The sequence below is a fragment of the Rhamphochromis longiceps genome, linkage group LG1, assembly GCF_057381845.1.
Source record: "Rhamphochromis longiceps isolate RC_006_pf linkage group LG1, R_longiceps_female_GT1.1, whole genome shotgun sequence".
Classification (NCBI taxonomy): Eukaryota; Metazoa; Chordata; class Actinopteri; order Cichliformes; family Cichlidae; genus Rhamphochromis; species Rhamphochromis longiceps.
The window spans coordinates 38,281,684-38,296,224 of NC_140557.1; the positions used below are offsets into that span (position 1 = coordinate 38,281,684).

Below are 14,541 nucleotides of genomic sequence, written 5' to 3' on the forward strand. Positions count from 1 at the left end.
TCCTGCACAAGCTGATATCCTCGTGTCATGTTGTTCCCACATCATCATAATAAATGTTGTTCCAGGTTCAACATTGCAAGTGACCAATCACATTGTTATCACTCATACTTTTGTGACTTCGGAAAAAAAAACACTTTAAAAAATAATCTACTTAACTTGTGAGAAACCGCCTCTGCCTGCCGATCCAGTTACTCACCCCCTCCCTTCCTGTGCTGAATCATAGCATGAACGAATCACTCACTCACCCCCTCCCTCCTGGCTCACAGTTTCTTCTTCTTCTTCCTGGTTAGCAACCAATGTTAAGATGCCTTACCGCCCCCTGGTTCACAGCTCAGTGGACATTTAGATGAGAAAATATGTCTTGATGCATTCTCAATCATCCAGGAAAGTAAATCTCCAAAAGTTGATTCTGTTCATCTGGAGTAGCGTTTTGTGGGAGAAACGTTTCGTCACTCATCCAATCACTTCAGTCTCAGCTGACTGCAGGTTTCAATCTTATAAACAGTACATTTGCATAATGACTGAAACCAGCCCACTGAAGGAACAATGGGCTGGGAGGTCAGTTCCTTCATCATGACTATGCAAATTCTCATGACCATTGATCAACAACCACTGACCAAAACCCACTGATCAAAGGCCATGAATACCATTCACAGAGAGTTGAGGAATGGCTGCCTTTTACCCACTATGAAGTGGTTTGATTACATTAGACTTGCTGTACTTCTCTTTATGCAGCTGTGTTGCATATTCTTGCTTCTGTATTTCAGTCTCAGTGTTATAAAAAAAGTACAAAAGTTTATTTTCAGGTACTGCTCAGCTTTGAAAGTCTTTGTAGCGGGGCGTGGCTTGCGGTGCCATGCAGGGAAGGTGAACGCACCTGCACGGCATCCACTAGGGCTGTGCGATATGACCAAAATCTCATATCCCGATATAAAACATCTATCATCTGATAACGATATAAATCACAAAAATGTAACATTTTCTATAAATTTTGTGAATCTCGGGTTGCTGAAGTGTTTCCAGCTGGGTGTCGTGTACCTGGAGTCGAGTGTTTTAACCGATGCATGAATTTACACATTTTTAGACATAGGTTATATCGGCTGCTGTTTCCTTTGTGAGTATTTATTACACGGCGTGCTGCGGGGAAAGCCTGTTCTAACGTTTGAGTCTAAGGTTTATTTTTTAGCACCTGACTGCTCCTGTTTGCTTCTCATCCATAAATACTCTGCATACTTTTTCATGTGATTCCATTTATTACGAAAAGTCTAAACAGGATCTTGAGCTTTATTGTGAAAGGTTTATGTGGAAAATAAACAAGCGGACATGCGATGGTTTTACCGTTGTTGTTGCTAACGACAACGCATAAAAACAAGAGCTTGTCTATCTGTAGTATGGTCATATTAAATATAAGAGAAATAGAGAACTTTAATAAATTAATATAGCCACTACAGTGACCATCAAAATGATGAGAAAATATTGCCGTAAACAGTTTATTTTGCGACACCACAAAACAAACGATAGCGTAAAATGAAACGATAGACGTTTTTATATCATTATCCGATATATATCGTTATATCGAACACCCCTAGCATCCACAATCATGCCCTGCCGACTTAAACATGGGTCCTGCAGTGGGGGGGTTGTTGTCAGTGTGTGTGGCTGGCAGCGAGAGAGAGCTGCAGCTAACAGTGTGTGAACAACCAACCATTAATAAAGAGATGCTGCAAAGCATGAACGTGCACCCGGGTCTGCTGTGGGTTTGTTACAGTCTTTTTATGCCCACTTTCACACATACACCGTTTTACTTCCTCCGCTGCACTTCCACATTAGTTTCCTATTTATGCCTCACCTGAGTGAAGTTGCCCCCCCACCTTCTTCAAAACAAACAAAATTGATGTCAAACGTTTGTGCAGCAAAAATGTCATTTGTGCTGCTTTGTTTTTAAGATGTTAATAAAAGTTTCTAGAGGTCTTCCAAGGTCAACCAGCCCCTTTCTTTACCGTGAAAAGGTTGTGAAACATAAACCAGAATTCGGATATTTTTTTTTATCATAATCACACTCTTTAACCCTTTGAAACCTGAAACATGAAATAACTGCCAGAAATCTTTCATTTTTTTGATAATAGAGTGTTTGTTGAACCTTTAGACAAAATCTATAAGAATATATCAAATTTTAATATATTTATATATATATCTGTATCACATTTGCTACATAAGCCATATTTTTGCAATTTAGTCATTAAAAATGTGTGATCTAATTTAAATCATTTGTTGAGGGCAAAAAAAAGTCACACTGATGATGTAGAAGTCTCAAAAACTCACAAAAAAACCACGCCGGGCTTTAAAGGGTTAAAGTAAAAAACTAGGTTAACTTATAATAGTTAACCTAAACTATGCATTCTGTCGGAGAAACTTTATTTGCAAAATACAAAACTATCAGAATAATGTGGGCAAACTGGATACATGGACCTGTCAAGCCTCTCAAGTTTAATACAATAACTCCAAAATAATAGCTAGTTTATCATTAACCAGCACAAACATAGCAGTTGACTGACAGAAATTTTGTTAATGTGGGGCGGTGGCTGGTTGACCTTTTGACCTTTAATCTTTCATTAATATCTTTAAAACAAAAGCAGCACAAACGTTTGACATCAATTTTGTTTGATTGATTGACCTTTAGACTGAATGCCTTATATGGTTCACATTCAGAAAACAGACACATTACAACACACTGACATTAACATTTTAAAGAGAACAGTATAGTTGTTGCCTGCAGCAAGGTCAAGTGTACAGAAAACTGACTGACTGATGCTTGGGTATAAAAGGATCCAGATTCTGATCCAGCCCTGTGTACAACAGTGCATTGGAGATGAACCTCCCTGTCCTGCCTGGGTATCATTGACTTGCTGAGATTTTATCAGTGTGTAACAGAGCTGTGGGACGAGCCTTTTTAAGGTCGAATGTGTGTAAGAGTGCACTGTAAAAACTGTGATTGGGGTTAATTAGAATCTAATAGGAGAGTAATAGTAATTATTACTCAGTACAAACGTGTATGAGTAGTTTTAATCAAATCTAAGCAAAATTCAACAATTTTGAGATGTTCAGTTATTTAAATTTACACAGTTTTGTTTGGGGTAAATTCAGCAATGGTTTGTTGAGTAGATTTTAAAAAAATGTTTGAGTACTAAAAAAAATTTAAGAAATCTAATAGATTTAACTGATGAAAGCATTTTCATTTTAATCATTGTACACTTCCGCCCATAATCCTTTGTGCCACGTGCAGGACACACGCGCTTCATGAGTGGACGTCTCCATTTTGTCAGAGGTAAGACTTCTTAATTTGTTCAAATATAAGACACGGTTTAAACAATAACATATATCGGTTTTGAGTAAAGGTTTTAAACAGTATGATACGTCGAAATTTTATTAATAATCATCACTGTAATGATAGTATCGTATTTTTACACAAATGGCAGTTAGTGGACTGCTAGCACAAGGTCACTTTCCAAGCCTTCACGACTGTGTTACTGAACAGCTTTAACTAACCACATGTTTTACCGTATTAAAAAATATCAACGGTATATTCCGATGAGTTTTAACGTCTTTCATCCACGTTTAAAAGTTCATGAAAAGGTTTTGCGGTCAGTCGTGAGTGATTTTGTCAGCCACAGTCAGTTTTTCGAACTCCAGTTTCCAATAATGGCGGCCGCTACTAAGTTTTAAAATTACTCTTAGTAATCTTTCTGGGTCACAAAATAAACTTTTAACATATTTTCAGGCGCGAAAGTAGCTGTGTAAACATCAAATATCTGCTCGGTTTATCAAGATATCGCATGTTTGCAAAAGTGCTTCGACGTTTTCGGAGCATCTGCTACCCACCAGCTCGATAGCAAGCCGGGAGCTCGAGTGTCACTGAAGCCGCTGAGAACGGCACAACTCCCCGCACATCATTTTCAGATCACCGCGGGGTTTCGCTACTCAGTTTAAACGTAATGTATAAGTCACTTAGACAACCTAAAAATGTTATTGTTGGGGTTTTTTCAGTGTTTTATTTGTTCGTGAGTAAATCGGTTTGGCTGAGATTAATGATAATGTTGCTTTCCTTTCAGGTAATGGAAGATCCCTCAACTTAAATTCACCTGATCAGCATGTAGACTGTGCATTATAAAGTAAGTTGTGATAACATGTTATATTAAATTAAACTAATGGTTTTGAAATTGAAGCGGCATGAAATTACCAAGTTGACCCCACTTAATCTAACTTATTTGTTTTTGTAAAAACAATAAGTAGAAAATAATTGCTTATTATTTGTAGGATTTTTTTCTTCTTCTCTATAATCTCAACATCAAATGTGTATAGATACCCATGCTCTTACATTTGTCATGAAAAACTATTTAGATTCTTAGATATATATTTTTCCATCACTTTAGGACCTGGCAAATGGGATGGCAGTGTAAGATATGCAAATCTTTTTCTACTACAAAGGGGAATCTTCTACGTCATTACAGATTGCAACACGCAACATTTGGTCGTGGACAGCACCAGCCATGTCTGTATGGCAGTTGTCCTAGCACATTTAAAACACAAGGAGCCCTTCGCACACATTTGTCCAGATACCATACCGCTGAAGAGAGTCCAAGGCCTGGAGTGATCACTGCATTTAAGTGTTTGGCTTGCACTGCTTTTTGCTCTACTCAGAAGGACTATTTTCAGCATATAGGAAATCACTTGAAGAGACACGAAACTGTATTTTGCGTTTTTAATGGATGTGACTTTCGCACAAATATATACAATACATTTCTAAAGCACAAAGGCAGGAGACATACATGTTGTTCCTTAACTGATTTTAAGAAAGAAGTCTTGGAAAGTCATCCTAGTCAGAACACTGACCATTCTGATGTCCCTGAACTCAACAGTGATGAATGCTCTAGTGATGTTGATCCAGAAAGTGCATCTTGTACTGTTCTTCAAGGACTCGGCTTACTTCTACTCAAGTTAGAAAGCACTTACAATGTTTCAGTGAGGTGCATTAATGCTTTGGTTGAAGATCTCTTCTATATTTCTTCTTCAGCATCTGTGGAGGCGGTTAAAAATATAATTGATTCAGCACTGAAATCTAACAAATGCACAGTTGACCACACTATCATAAAGGACTTGGCTGAACAGTTGTGTAGCTCTCATCCCATTAGCAGAGCTCTTGGAGCAGGCGGGCCACTTGGTTCAGCTTTTAAGAGAAATAAGTACTTTAAGGAGCATTTCCAGTTTGTGGATCCTATTGAATATATTCTTGATGCTGAACAAAAAAAGAGCTTTCAATATGTACCAGTTCTAAAGACTTTGCAAGAAGTACTGAAGAACAAAGATATTGCAGTGGAAGCCTTTTCGAGGTGCTCAAGTAGCACTGGGCATTTTGAGTCCATTTTTGATGGTACGTGTTTTAAGGACAATGACTTTTATGCTGTAGAAGAAACAAGACTCTCTATAATAATTTATGTTGATGAATTTGAGGTGTGTAACCCATTAGGAACCTCTCGAAAAAAACATAAAATAACTGCAGTTTATTGGGTTTTGGCCAATTTGCCATTGAGATTACAGTCTGCCTTAACATCAATACAACTAGCTTTACTTTGCAAATCTGTTGATGTGAAACAGTTTGAATACAAAGTAGTATTGGATCCACTTTTGAAAGATCTTGTCACTCTTGAACAGGAGGGGGTTTTTATTTCATGTTTAGGGAGAAATATTAAAGGCGCCCTACACTGTGTTGTAGCTGATAACCTTGGTGCTCATGCAATTAGTGGACTTGTTGAAAGTTTTAACGGGCCATATGTTTGTAGATTTTGCCTTGGACATTCTTCAGAGTACCAGACATATGAAGTACGGTCTGGGGTCTTCCCACTTCGAAAAAAGGATGACTATGATTTACACGTACAAGCTGTCAAAGAAAATCCAAATTTAGTGCCTCATTTTGGCTTAAAGCGGTCATGTCCATTAACTGATCAACTTAATAATTTTCACTTTGTGTCTGGATACCCACCAGATGTCCTTCATGACCTTTTTGAGGGAATAGTGCCAAGAGAGTTAGCATTGTGTTTTCAAGTTTTTTTTGAAGAAGCACTACTTCAGTTTGACTGAACTGAATAATATAATCACATGTTTTCCATATAAGGGCTCAGACAAATTGAACAGTCCACAAGCAATCCCTTCAAATTTTGCTGGTCGCAAAACTGTGGGAGGAAATGCTCATGAAAACTGGGCCCTAATACGTTTGTTGCCTCTCCTTGTTGGTTTACGTGTACCTGAAGATGATCCTGTTTGGCAACTTCTTCTGACTTTGAAGGACATTGTTGAGTTAGTGGTTGCCCCTGTTCACACAACACAAAGTATTGCCTACCTTGAATTTAAAATATCTGAACATCGTGTCAGATATTTGGAAGTTTTTCCTGATCAAAGGCTCACACCAAAACACCATTTTTTGGAGCACTACCCTGCTGTAATAGAAAAATATGGGCCATTGGTTGGAGTATGGACAATGCGCTTTGAGGCGAAACACAGATTTTTCAAGCAAGTTGTGAGACACACTAACAATTTCAAAAATGTGTTGCTGACCCTTTCTACAAGGCATCAAATGATGATGGCATACCACATGCAATCAAAAGAGGTGAAACCTGCCCTGCTTGTCACAAAAATATCCAGAATGCCTGTAGATGTGCTGCATCCAGACATACAGGCAGATTTAAGAGCAAGATCACCATCTCTGACTTGTGTGCAGCTTGCCACCACTGTCACCTACAGTGGAACAAGATACACTGCTGGGATGATCCTGTCTAATGGTTCAACATGTGGACTACCAGACTTTGCTGAGATAATACAGATAGTCGTTTTGGACAATTGTGTATATTTCATTGTGAAGTTACTTGCTGCATGGTATGTAGAGCATCTGAGATCTTTTCAACTGGAGGACACTGGCAAGATCAGTCTTTTGGAGCAGCAGAAACTTGGTGACATGTGGCCCTTGGCTTCTTACAATGTGGGAAGAAAACGCTTGGTAACCCTGAAACGTTACATCTGCTGTGCATAATAGGTAAAAAAAACAAAACGACAACAACAAAAACTTGATAACATGTACATCTCCCAAGTATTTGTTATTTGCAACATTTGGTGTGTTGAAGTGTGCTTTTTGTTTTATAGTTTTATATCTCAACTATTGTATAAATGAAAAGTAATAACTAATTTTATTTAATTGAAGGGAAATTTAACTCTGCCCATTTACATTTTATTCTAGGTTGAACAAGATGGAGGCAAAGCTTCGTGTAATTATTGATGACCAAATCGAGAAGTTGGTTCTTCCATCAGGGATCCCACCAACATTGGAGGAGCTGCAGAGTGTTGTGAAGGATACTTTTGGGATTTCAAATGACTTCAGTCTTCAGTATTTTGACCCAGAATTCCAGGACTACTTCACTCTTCACAGAGCTGACCAGATAAAAGACAAAGACACTGTGAAGGTTGTTGGCATCACCCCGGTCATGATAAGCTTGACTCCGGTTGATGACAGTTTTGGCAGCCCCTCTGGCCAACTGTCTGACTATGACTCCTCATATGCTGAGTCAGTTGTATCCAATGCAGACTCTGCTGCAACTACTTCTTCTCAGGACACCATTATTCTCAAAAGGCAGAAGACCACAGAACGTTGTGAGCCCTGGCCGAAACAGTTCCCCATTCCACAGTTTGCATATGAAACTGAGATGTACCTGGAAAGAGCCACTGAGGAGTATAAAAAGAATGGAAATCTTCTGCCCACCTCCAAAGTAAAGACTGATATTCTTGAGAAGTTGGCTGAAACTATATTTACATTTACGGCCTATCCTTCAAGTGCACAGGTTAGTTATGTTGCTGAGGCACTTGTGACAAAATACCCTTGTCTCAAGGAACCTGGCTCTTTCTCAGGTTATTATGGTTGGCAACAAAGCATCAAATACAAGATGGCCAATTATCGTACAAAACTTAGAGGGTTTGGTGTTCCTGAGTTGACATGCAATGCCATGAAACACAAGAGTCCAGGTGACCAGAAGTCTGCAAATAAAGTGAAAAAGCCTCGGAAAGCAGAGGTAAATTACCTTCCGCCATATCCAGCAGGTGAAGATGAGGACAGTCAAGAAGAAGAGAGAATTCAGTTGCTTACTGAAGTCAAGAAAAGAGACAACAACAAAGTGATAAAAGAAAAAATGGCTAAAACATTTGCACATAGACGACATGAAATTGTCAACCTGTCCCCCAGCATTGAAGACATCAAAGCCAGATGGCCAGCATTGTTTGAGGCATCTCATGTGAGTTCCAAATTCATTTTGGGTGGGCTTTTGGGTTTTTTTAATGTAATCTTTCAAACTTCAAATAATTTGAGGCTGCATCATGGTTTTTTTTGTCGTTCAGCTGCAGGATGAGTTCTACAGGATCACCCTGGTACACCTTGAACCCAAATTCATGTCCATGCTGGATGAGTACACTCCCAAACTGTTGGCCCTTTTCCATTCCAAGGGGGGAGCCATGGGATTGAAGTTGCAGGCTATCATAGCCAAGGTATTTTCCACTGACATTTCAGCTTGGAATTTTATTTAAAGAATTTTTTTGTCAAATTTCATTTGCATGGTGCACAGCTCCACTAATTTGTTTGCATGTTTTTGTCAGTGCAAGAGGACGCCAGGACGTCACTGATATAATTAACAACACAATTATGGGTTTCATGTTTTAATTGTATTTTAAATACATGTCTATTCTTAGTAAAAAAACAAACAAAAAACAAACAAAAAAACACAAGTACAGGTATTGCTGGGTTTTTGTTTTGTCCCAAGAAGGAAAAACCCTTTCTGACGAACATAAACTAAATTAGATAAAAAACTAAATGACTAAATTAATGTAATTTACTAAAACGACACATTTAAAGATTGAAGCTTACAAGCATGTTGACAATACCTTTGTGTTGACTGTCAGCACCCAGGCATGTGCATTAACATCAGCTAATTATCGCACATAATGCTCCATGTGGTGATAATTTGATATTTAACAGTTTTTTTTAATACTGCCAATTCTCACAGTTTTGTCTTAATAAATGGTCACTTATCTGATGGTAATTTTTGGAATTCTTGCTCATTTTCAGTCACCAAGCAATCCTAGCAATAACATAACCAGAAATCTGGTTATTCAGTGCTTGATGGTGTACCTTGGGGAGTCCATTGATCAACTGATCAAAGAGTACAGTGTAAGTGTTGAAGTAGAAACATTATTCTGTTTTTGTTATTCATATGTGTTTGTCAAGTTTCAAATAATTTGAGGCATTATCATGTTTTATTTGTCATTCAGCTACAGGATGTGTCCAGGAAATATTTCATGTGTGCAACTACAGTCAGAAAACCCATGTGTTTGTTGTTTCAGGATGCTGATGAGGATGGTGTGTCACAAGATCTTTCTGAACAGAGGATGAAAATCTACAAAATCAAGGCTGTTGGATCTGAGGAGGATGACATTGGCATTGTGCTGGAGGGTGTGAGAGTTATGCCTGCTCTGGGCAATTTTCCAAGAGCATGCGCAATGCTGGTTGGATTGACATATGCAGTCGATCTTGCCTATCCCAAAGAGCTAAAATACACCTTGGAAGTATTCCAGAAACTTTTCCTTGAACTGGATTGTGCTAAGCTCTCACCAAAAGTGAACAGCCTCAAGAACAAGTTATTGGCTTAAACGAGGACTCTGAAAGAATGAAAGGGAAGTAAGCTCACTGAAAACCTTTGGTTTGTCTTTTTTAGATGCAGCTATCTTTTCAGTTTTCAAGTTAATTTCATCTTATTCATATCTTACCCAAATGACCTGCAATGTGTCAGGCTGTATTTGTGCTCTTCATTTTAATGTTTGTTTTTTATTACCTACAAGTTTCTTAGGAATATTCTGTTTGAAAGGCAGCAAATTGGAGGAATCACTAGTGAAGCTTTTCTTTGTTTATAGTGTATGTTACTATAAAACATTAGTTTAAAACAACTTTAAAATTTAACAGAAGTGCAGTCCTGTAGCTGTAGAAATGTTACTTCCTCTTACATGTGTCTTAGATTTTCTCAGGTTAAACATCCAAATTGGGATAAAAGGTTGATTTACATTATTGATATTCCATGTACATGAGTGAAAAACCTTTGTTCTACAATTATATTGAGTGATTCAATTTAACAAAAGATTGACTAATTAAAGTTTTTGTTTGTCAATCATAAATAAGTAACAGAGATAAAGGAAACGGTAAAGGATATTCAAATTTCAGGTTCATGTTGATATTACAGTCTAAAGATTAATTTCTTTTTTACAAAACTGGTTTACATTCATGCAGTTTATGTTGCTGTTGCTCTGTACACAAAGCTGTGTGATAAACTGTTTATGACACTAAAACAAATTTACAGCAGAGGAATGTATTTAGGAGATCAGGAGATTGTTGATGAGAATTCAGTGTATACGAGCAGAAAAATGTTATATTATAAATTACTGTGTTTTATTTTCCACAATAAAACAAATTACTGTTTTGATGTTTTCTTTGTGAAATTGATTCATTTTACTCAGAAAATAAGTAAAATTCATTTCATTTTCTCTTATTATTCAGTCATTATTTTTAAGGTTTATTTGGAAAATTATTGAATCCAATTTGAGTTTTACTGAAAAAACAAGATTTCATTTCTTTATAATGGATATTTTAGGAAGTTTTTACTAAACCTTTGCCAGATAGTTAGTAAATTCAAAGTAATTTTTCTCAGAGACTTATTTCATATCAATTATTTTTTTTGGTAAAGTTGGGCAATTTCAACCTTCAGTTTGAGATTTTGACCCTAAATCCAACACATTTACAGTTTAATTCTATTAATATCTACTTTTGTTTTCTATTTGAAATTAATTAACATTTTCTCTACATTTTACATAAATCTTTTGAAATTAAAATCTACTTAATTATTTCAAGTGTCACTTTGTTGCCATAACTTTTTTAAGTAACCTCTAGTCACAGTTTTTACAGTGTGGGTGGGGTTTACTGTGACACAACAACAAACCTATTTAAGCACAGCTGACCACACGGTGACTCTCCGTGGTATCATTCTGTATGCTCAGTGTGGGTTTTTTTTTTTTTTTTTATCAATGCACTCATTTGATAAATGCATGGTTACAGCTGTCCTCTTATCAGACACTATGTGTGTCTGTTAAAGCAACAGAGTGCAAGTATATGAGTTGTGTAGAAATCGTCTGTAAACTGTAGGTACAGCAAATGTCTATTTTCTCTAAACAACTGAGGTGTGTAAAATTGGTTTGGTGGGCCAATTTCAGTAGAAAAGGCGTTCTCATAGCCTCTGGAAATGTTGGAACCTTTCATTGGTAAAGTAAACAGGGGGCGGAGAAAACAAAGGTGTGGCTCCCTTACAGGGAAAAGTAAGTCATAAGTTCATTCCTTGTCTTCTCTTTACAGCAAAATTCCTAAAGCGCCAGCAAGAACTTATCAGTGGAATTACATCGTCTTTTTTTCTCCTGTTATCTGGAGAAGAAAAAAAATCCACATTTGTAGACGAAGATGAAACAAAGGTCTGTACGCTACTTAAGTGCTATTTTCTGTTTTCATGTGCATAATCTCAATGGCTTTTCTCTCCTCTTAGGCAGGAAATGGCGGATGATCAGAGCAGAAGTTGGTTTAGGATATCCAGGACTCGGTATTTCGCCATTATTCTGGTAATTGGGGGTGTGTTCTTTATTTACAGCATAAGGGAAATAACCCCAGACTGGAACCCCAAAAAGTGGATGGAAAATCAGTCGTCAAACTTGTGGACTATTTTAGAACGGCAGAAACAAAAAATAATCTCTCTCCACTCTGTGGTTAACGACAGCTCATCAACACATCCTCGAACTAATAATATGACATCGGCACCAGAAGTGAAGACAGAAACTGCAGCGGTCGCTCCTCATGTTTCTCCTGGACCATATTTAGTCGAATACCCTTATGAGTACCACTTCATCATAAATGAGCCACAAAAGTGTGAGCGGGAAAAACCTTTTGTGGTTCTGATGGTTCCCGTAGCACCAAACAATAGGCGAGACCGTGACATCATCCGCAGCACCTGGGGGAACGACAGGGTTGTGCAGGGCAAAGTGGTGACGCTCTTCTTTTTACTGGGGCTAGAGACGGGGCCAGGAGCAGAGCAGGTCCAACAGCAGATGCTTCAGGAGAGCAACAAGTATCACGACCTGATCCAGAGCAACTTTGTGGACTGCTACAAGAATCTCACCATTAAGACCATGGTAATTCTGGAGTGGCTGACTGCGCACTGCTCCGGTGCTTCTTATGCCATGAAGATTGACTCAGACATGTTTCTGAATGTGCACAATCTTGTCAATATGCTCTTGAATGCTCAAAAAACCAACTACATGACTGGACTTGTGACGGGATGGGGTACAGTAGTGAGAGATCCAAGCTCTAAGTGGTATGTACCATCTGACATTTATGCACCAGCTTCCTACCCTGTCTATGCTCTGGGCCTGGGCTACATTATGTCTTTAGACCTCCCTAAAAAGCTCACTGAGGCATCCAGACATGTTAAAGCACTTTACATTGAGGATGTGTATTTAGGGATGTTAATGCACCACCTGGGCATCTCTCCCACTTACCCCCCAAGCGGTGATTACTTCCATGTTTTTCCTTTGGCATATAACCGATGTCACTTCTCCCGTATAGTAGCCACCACAACTCATCCATTCACTAACCGTGTGGACATTTGGAAAGATTTAAAAAAACCAGGCCCCTGCTGATCTAAGAGAACATAAACAAAGGCTGTATGTTGGAAAATTTTATACTTCCTTTTTTAACTTCCCCCATCTTAAATGTCATTAAAACCTAACCGATGTTGTGCCACTCCATAACTACACACTGTTTTATGCATGAAATACAGTTTATTATTTGTACCATCCGTGTAGCTGACATCTCAGCACAAGTTTTCTATAGATAAAAAAAATACTGAAAACATGAAGCTAGCAAAAGAGAAAAAAAGAAGAAAAAGCAGACACTGATATTTCCATGATAACAATGTCGATGTTAACAGGATCAATGTAGGAAAAAAAGACTCTACAGTCTAATGGACTTTAGTTAATGTGACTTTTGTCTCTTATTTGGTAAATAAGTTACATTATAAATACTCATGGAGAGACTCAGCACTAACCTGCACTGTGTAAAGTTTGTAAAGTGAATCATTGCAATTATCTATATTATTATCGTATATGTGTTATAAACACAATATTGCTGATTTATTTTAAAATATCACAGTACTAAAGTTATTGAAAAATACTATTAAACATTAATAGGAAGTTTTTTAAGATGACTCTGTGTGTGTATATGTGTGTGTGTGTGTGTGTGTATATATATATATATATATATATATATATAAGTATGACTTTGTGCATAATTGTGAGACTCCCTCTTTATAAATTACAAGTTCTGTCAGATCAGGCAGTCACATCTGTTCGTACGATGTTATGAAGCCTGAGCATGTTATCGAGTTACAGACCAACCTTTGTGGCTTCACATTGTATTAAAGGGACATTTTGTAACAGGTCAATATATGATATGATTTGTAGCTAAGAAGATGAAAACACATGATCACAACAAATCACAAGAAAACTATAATAAGCATTAACTGTTGACGTTTGCTGGGCATTCTGCTGTGGAGAAAATGAGTTCAGACATGAATTTCCTCATGTTGCATGTAGAACTGCACTGAAAAAAAAGCAGTTGTATTAGCATGAAAAACATGCACATCTCATGTTTATTTGACACCACTTAGCTACCTAATGTTAAACCAACATAATTATGCAATTTGAATACTAATTTCTACTATTATATCTGTTAAACTGGTATTTAACATGTTTGCAATTTATGAGATCTTATTAATCTCAAACAACACTGACATATTTGACATTTGGAAATCGAATTTCCCAGAGGAACCCACCCGAGGGATTAATAAAGTTCTATCTAATCTAATCTAATCTAATCTAATCTAATCTAATCTATTACATGCATTTTGTAAATCCTTATATATCCTTATATTTACTAAAAACATCTAAGATATAAATCTTAAACATTTTTTTAATTTTTTTTTATTTAACCTTTATTTAACCAGGAATGTCCCGTTGAGATCAAAAACCTCTTTTTCAAGGGAGTCCTGGCCAAGAGGCAGCACATTTCAAAACAAATACATACGAACAAACAAAGTTAAAATTACACAAAACAATTACACATTATTGAGGCAGTCTGTAGGCCTTTGAGTTTAGTTTTTAAAAACATTTAAAGACATTATAAAAACAGTAAGTACCAAGTATCTATGTTTAAATACAATCCTAAAATAAGCAGCTAGAGAAGCCAGATTTTGGTCCTTGGTTCCTTTGTTGATTATGTTAGTTCCCTTTTTTGCCAACGCTCTCCTCGTCTTTGTCTTTTGTCTTCCGTGTGAAGTCCATCTGTCATTGTGTGTCTTTCCTGCC

The 14,541-nt window shown here is 37.3% G+C and overlaps 2 protein-coding genes across 2 annotated transcripts; both read left to right on the forward strand.

Annotated features, from left to right (window-relative positions):
- Nucleotides 1–8,158: 8,158 nt before the first annotated feature.
- LOC146679160 (uncharacterized) lies at nt 8,159–10,178 on the forward strand. The gene is made up of 4 exons (XM_085408623.1): nt 8,159–8,330; nt 8,434–8,580; nt 9,158–9,259; nt 9,433–10,178. Exons 1-4 carry the CDS (start codon nt 8,229–8,231, stop codon nt 9,736–9,738), a joined length of 657 nt encoding a protein of 218 aa, XP_085264749.1. The 5' UTR covers nt 8,159–8,228; the 3' UTR covers nt 9,739–10,178.
- Nucleotides 10,179–11,587: 1,409 nt separating this feature from the next.
- LOC146679161 (beta-1,3-galactosyltransferase 1-like) lies at nt 11,588–12,975 on the forward strand. The gene is made up of 2 exons (XM_085408603.1): nt 11,588–11,598; nt 11,670–12,975. The coding sequence occupies exons 1-2, from the start codon at nt 11,588–11,590 to the stop codon at nt 12,814–12,816; spliced, it is 1,158 nt and encodes a 385-aa protein (XP_085264729.1). The 3' UTR covers nt 12,817–12,975.
- Nucleotides 12,976–14,541: the final 1,566 nt, after the last annotated feature.